Raw genomic sequence first — 6,000 nt, forward strand, 5'->3', positions numbered from 1 at the left:
GGCAGTTTAAGGCTGCTCAGGAGATTGCGTGGCCTGACCACAGGCTGGGCCAAGCCTTCAGGAACCCCTAAAGTGCCAGCATGGCCTCAGCGCTGGCAGAGGCAAGTGAAGAGCCTAGTGAGGAACTGCCAAAGAGGGAGGGGGCACCCGGGCACCAGCTCGCCAAAGGAGGGTGTGGCCATCGGCCTCAGGCGCCATCCAGAGGGGCTGCCCGCACTCACCCCTGTCTGCCCTCTCTGTCAGATCAACAACTACCTGACGGTGCCGGCCCACAAGCTGGACTCACCCACCATGTCGAGGGCCCGCATCGGCTCAGGTAAGGCAGAGTGCAGGGTGCCTGACAAGGGGCCTTGAGGTGGGGCACTCATTGCCAGTGTCTGACAGGAATGAAGATGAGGCTCTGACAGGAATGGGGCTCAGAGAACTGCTGGGGAGGACAGGCTACTCCCTCTGACCTCCTCCCAAGCCATGAGCTCCTTCTACATCAGATGGAGTTGGGGATCCCCCAAGGGGGCAGAAGAATGGCCCTGCTGTCCTCCCTAGGGACAGAGGTGCTTCATGTGGGGCTCACGGTGAGGACCGTGGAGGGGTTTGGTGCCTGGCGGTGAGGCAAGAAGGGTCTGCACCATTGGGATATCCCAACATGTGAGGGAAATGGCAGCGGACCTTCTCCCAGGCCTGGGCCCCAGAGGCAGGTGGTGACTCAGGAAGGGGCCCTAATCCTTGGTCTGAGGAGGGTCACCTGTGGGAGTCCCTGGTCTAAGGAGAGGAGCACAGTCTTACCTTTGGAGCCCCAGCCTGAAGGGAAGAGAAACCATCTGATAAGGGCTCATATGGAGCCACGTGGAGTAATCCTGAAACGTGGCAGCATTGCCATGCTCCTAGGAAGGTTCTGGCGGGGGGGGGGGGGGGGGGGGGTTGCTGACCCACATCAAGGTGGAGCACACGCCAGGCCAGACTCAGGGCAGAAGCCAACGTGTGCCTTGCTCTTGGTCCCCAGACCCCCTGGCCTATGAGCCGAAGGCCGATTTGCCTGTTATCACCATCGACCCAGCCTCCCCGCAGTCTCCCGAGTCTGTGGACCTGGTGAACGAGGAGCTGAAGGGCAAGGTCTTGGGGCTGAACCGGGATCCAGCGAGGGTGGTGGAGGAGGACGAGGAGGACGATGGGGGCATTGTGATGCGGACCAAGGAGCCCTCATCCCCAGGCACCGATGATGTCTTCACCCCTGGACCAAGTGACAGCCCCAGCTCCCAGAGGATACAGCGCTGCCTTAGTGACCCAGGTCCTCACCCTGAGCCTGGGGAGGGAGAGCCTTTCATCCCCAAGGGGCAGTAGCGCTGGAGTCAGTGGGCAGTGCCCATCCCACCACAGACTCTCCCACCAGAACAGGGGCTGCTGGGGGAGCTGGGGACTCCCCTCGTCCTTCCTGACCTGGATTGGCCCTGCCCCTACCTTGACCGCATGGCAGCTGGGCCCACAGCCCCAACCGCAGCACGGCTTCCCCTGCCTCCTGGGAAGCGCCCTCCCTCCCACCAGAACTGCCTTCCCAATCCATTTGGCAGAACTGTTGGGCTGGGAGGCAGATTCTGCCCCTTCCTGATCCAGGCTGTCTCCCAAACCTGGTCCAGGGCCTCTGGGATTCCCAGCCCTCAGAGGCCTGCCTCCTACTCCGTCGCCCTTCTCATTCAAACCAATCTTAGTTCCTAACCAAAGAGCCTCTGGCTCAGTCTTGGTCCCACCTGGAAAGGGAAGGAGCCGAGACCTCTCTTGGCCTAGGCTGGGCCCTACATTAACAGTGGGAAGACTAGGGGACCAGGTATCTGGGGTATGAATCAGTGACACACAGCAGGCCCACCCTCCTCCTGCTGGCTCTGTCACCTGGCCAGCCACCCTGACCTGTCTTCACTCAGAGCTGCAGGCCGAGGGCATATCTGAGCTTCCCTGACTGGAGCTGGGGCACTTTGGACAGTGATGTGACTTAGCTTTCCAGACTGCTTCCCCAGGGACCACCAGACCCTTCAGGGGCTACTGTCAGGGGAGGGACTGTCAGGGGATCCAGAAAGTGCTGCCTTTTTATCTGTTTTGTTTGTTCACACTCCATGTATGATTCAGTTTGCACAGAGGGCATTCCTGTTTTTAAAACATTTTGAAAACCCCTGATTGAACAGAGCTCTGGCCCTCCTACTCCAGAGCATTACCCCTCCTCATTTGTGCCTGTGTGCCCAACACTCTCCCCCAGATCAGTCCTCTGCCTCCTGGGCTCTTAACTGTGGCCCCAAGGCCGTGATTTTAGAAGCGACCACACACACATCCCGATTCATGATTCTCTCTAACTCACTGATGCTGGGCCTCCTGGCACCTCCTTTGCTCTTGGGCCTGACCCTCAGTCCCTGCTGACCTGTTCTTTCTCTCATTCCCCCCACCCATCCCCTAGGCCCCTGGACCTCTTATGTGCCCCCAGACTCCCCCTCTTATGTGCACCGCACCCAGCTTGCTGTGGAGCCCAGCCCTTGGGGGAGAAGGCCTTCCCCCAGCATCTCCCACCCCACCAGGGCTGGTGGTGGGCAGAGTCCTGGGCCCTTAGGGGCCTTTGCTCACAGGCACACACTCCCACCCCCACTGCCACCATGGCCAGGCCCAGGCCTATTGGTGTCTGTCCTTCCCCAGGATTGTGCAATAGTCAGAGTGCCCCTCTTCCCAGCGGACTGGGCAGTGGGTGCTCATCTGTCCCCCTCCTTCTCCGTGCAAGTGCTGTTTTGGGCAGGAGTCCCCATGCAAGGGTGACATTGACAACCATGTTCAAAGCCACCACAGCTGCTGCCGCTCTGCTGCCTGTACAGAAGAAACCGAATCTTTTTCATATTCTAATAAACACGTGTGAGTTTTTATACAGTTGAGGGCTGCTTCCTAGGGACCAGGACTTTGGGAAGGAGGGTGGCCTGGCCTGGGCGCCTGAAGGACTTAGCTCAATGGCTAGCGCAGAGAAATGCCTAATCCGTGTCAGCGGCTGGTGTGGTTATTGCTGTGTGCCAGGCCCTGGAGATAACAGCAGTGGGCAAAGCAAGATGCTCCCTGCCCTCCGGAGCCTCCGGCCTCCTGAGGAGAGAGCACTATCCAGCAGACGTTCATGCAGACCACGAAAAACCCGGTGTGTTTGTGAATGACAGCGAGTGAGAGGGGGTCGGGAGTGGCAAGGAGGACTATCCTGAGTGATCTTAGGAAAGGACTAGAGAATAAGCTGAGATTGATCAGGTGACGAAGGTTTCAGAGAGTCCCTGAATATTCTAATCGGGAGCTGCACATGCGAAGACCTTAGGATCTGAGAAACGACCGGTTTGGCTGGGTCAGAGAGTGACAGGAAGGGAGACAAAGATGGGACCTTGTAATCCTTGGCTAGATTTTGATTTATACATAATGGCAGCGGGAAGGTCCTGGTACCTGTAAAGTGGGGACAGTAACGTGGATGAAAGTGCTCAGGTGTGTAAGGTTCAGCACTGTGCAGGGTGCCCAATGGGCTCAGTTCAGCGGAGGTTGGATCCCTGAGGTGCATTTCCAGGAGCTGACCACCAGAGGGCAGTGGGGCCTTGGCACACGCCCCAGGCACCCTTGGAAGGTGGGCTGTCCAGGAAATCATCTTGTTTGCTTCGACTGGGAGTCAGGAGTGGTCAGTGCAAAAGGACTGTAGGGAAGGACCATGCCATCCGTTCCTGTGGCAATCGATGTCTCAACAAGAAACAGACGATACACCCAAAGGGATACTGAAGAGCCTTCAACTAAAGGATTCTTTACAGAGGTGTGGGCAGGGTTAAGGGAACCTACCAGGAATGGGGCCCAGGGGACTCACACTTCAGAAAGCCATTACAACCCCTAGACTCCCTCCCCCTAGAACAAGAAGAAGGAGCTGTTGCTAGAGGAGGGGGCCACCCTGCTGGAGCCACAGCCATAGGGAGCAGAGCAAAGCCCCTGCCAGATGGGGAAGCAGGAGATAAATATTCTGCTTTTGATCCTGCTGGTGCCTCCCCTTAGCCAAATCCATTAGGGAGCCAGAAGGGAAGGCACCTGAGTAACTTCACGGAGTTCAGTCCACAAGGGTCAGCCTTGCAGTAAAGGGAGCAAGGAGAGAGTGGATTTAGGGGACAAGACATCCAAACAGCCATGCCTTTTGCCCCCACCATCCACTGATCCTTCAGATGAAAAACTCATGTCTCTGTTGCTTAATGATTACATAATTTCTCTTTGGGGTGATGGAAAGTTTTGGAAATAGGTTATGATGCTGGTTGCAGAACACTGTGAAGGTACAAAGTGCCACTGATCATTTACTTTAAAATGGCTCATTTCATGTAAACTTCACCTCAATTTTCTAAAAATGGAAGGAAAGCTCACCTTCAATAGGAGAAACACAGTCTCATCAACCACCACCTCCTTCTCATACTTAACCATACTCTTGATATCCTCCGGTCATACCCTTTAACTTAAAATGTCACCCATCACCAGGGCTCTTCCAGTAAGATGGGGTGGTGGGTGGGTGCAGAAAACCAACAACAGAAACCCAGAAACCCACTACAGCACCCCCTTCTGCCGCTGGTCACAAGACGTAATTTTCCACTCAATGGCAACCCTCTTCTCTGTCCCTCTCTGTCCCTTCTCTGTCCCTCTTACCAGCTGCTAGCTCTTCTAGCTGGTTTGGTTCTTTACCTGGTGGGTAAGAGCCATACAGTTCAGGTTCTTCTTGGTCTTAGGTTTGCCCCCTTCTCTGTCCCTCTTACCAGCTGCTAGCTCTCTAGCTGGTTTGGTTCTTTACCTGGTGGGTAAGAGCCATACAGTTCAGGTTCTTCTTGGTCTTAGGTTTGCAGGGTTGCCAAGTTTCCCGTTGACGGTCGTTATTGGACATGGGAGATCCAAGAGGCACCCAGTACTCTGGATTCCAAACATAGCCTTGCTGCCCATCCCCCATTTTCCTTCTGGTAACCTAGATCAATCACACTATCTGGTACAGTTGATCCCCTCTCTGCCTTTTGATTAGATAACATACAGAGCTCCAATTGAGCCAAGGGAAAACTCTACTTCCAATCTAAAGGAACCATTTATGTGCTCCCTGGAGGAAGTATTCCTCCTTTGGGCACTAAGGACTGTAGACCCACCGAACACAAAGTTGAGGGGATGGAAAGCAAAAATGCCTCCAGTGGGTTATTTGGAATAATATTGAGAGGAGCCACTCCCATTGCTACCTACTCCTTGGCCCCTGGGCTTCTGCCTTCTGGCTACGAGAGGTGGAGCCGGATATTGGCCACTGATTTAAAGCACATACTGCTTTCTACTTGTCAACCTAACCTTGCAGAGTACCTCCCAACTGGTGCTTTAACACTATTCTATCCATTCAGCTGTTTCTGAGTGACAGGGTACGTTGTAAGTACAGTGCATTAAGACCACTGCTGTTTGTCCCTCACCATAAAATGAAGTTAGGCAATGTGTGACATGGCCTAGTGATGAGTAAGGCATTCTGGAAAGTCCAGAGATGATGGTGCTGGCGGAATCCTTGCAGGCAGGGAAGGCAAGTCGATACCACAAATACATATTTATTACCGTGAGCTGATAACTGTTCCCTTCACAAAAGAAGGAGTTAGCATAATCAACCTGCCAATGGGAAGCTAACTAGCTGGTAACCCTAGAACAGTGGTTCTCAAAGGTTTGGTCTCAGAAATCCTTTACATTCTTAAAAGTTACTGAAAAATTATACTCTTAAAAATTAAAAAGGGATTCTTGGGGGGGGGCATATTTATTTTCCTGGATTAAAAATTAAGCTTTAAAATACTCGTTTAAAATGAATAAATCTAGTACATGTTAATATAAATTTTTGAATGAAAACTTTTTCAAAACAAAAACTGTGAGGAGAGCAGCATTAACATTTTTACAAATTTCTGAAGAGATTGGGCTTAATACAAGACAGCTAGCTTCTCAAATCTTCAGCATTTAGTGTGTTGTACATATGTCAGGCCT

General features: G+C 53.4%; 1 protein-coding gene across 1 annotated transcript in view; it reads left to right on the forward strand.

Annotated features, from left to right (window-relative positions):
• SLC9A1 (solute carrier family 9 member A1) overlaps nt 1–2,895 on the forward strand; it is a 48,378-nt gene extending 45,483 nt beyond the window's left edge. Inside the window, exons 11-12 of the mRNA XM_058718475.1 lie at nt 244–316; nt 1,001–2,895. Of these exons, the coding sequence (XP_058574458.1) occupies nt 244–316; nt 1,001–1,338 (411 nt within the window). The 3' untranslated portion in view covers nt 1,339–2,895. The remainder of the gene's footprint in view (nt 1–243; nt 317–1,000) is intronic.
• The last annotated feature ends 3,105 nt before the right edge of the window (nt 2,896–6,000 follow it).

This window comes from Neofelis nebulosa, chromosome 2 (genome assembly GCF_028018385.1).
Source record: "Neofelis nebulosa isolate mNeoNeb1 chromosome 2, mNeoNeb1.pri, whole genome shotgun sequence".
Lineage (NCBI taxonomy): Eukaryota > Metazoa > Chordata > Mammalia > Carnivora > Felidae > Neofelis > Neofelis nebulosa.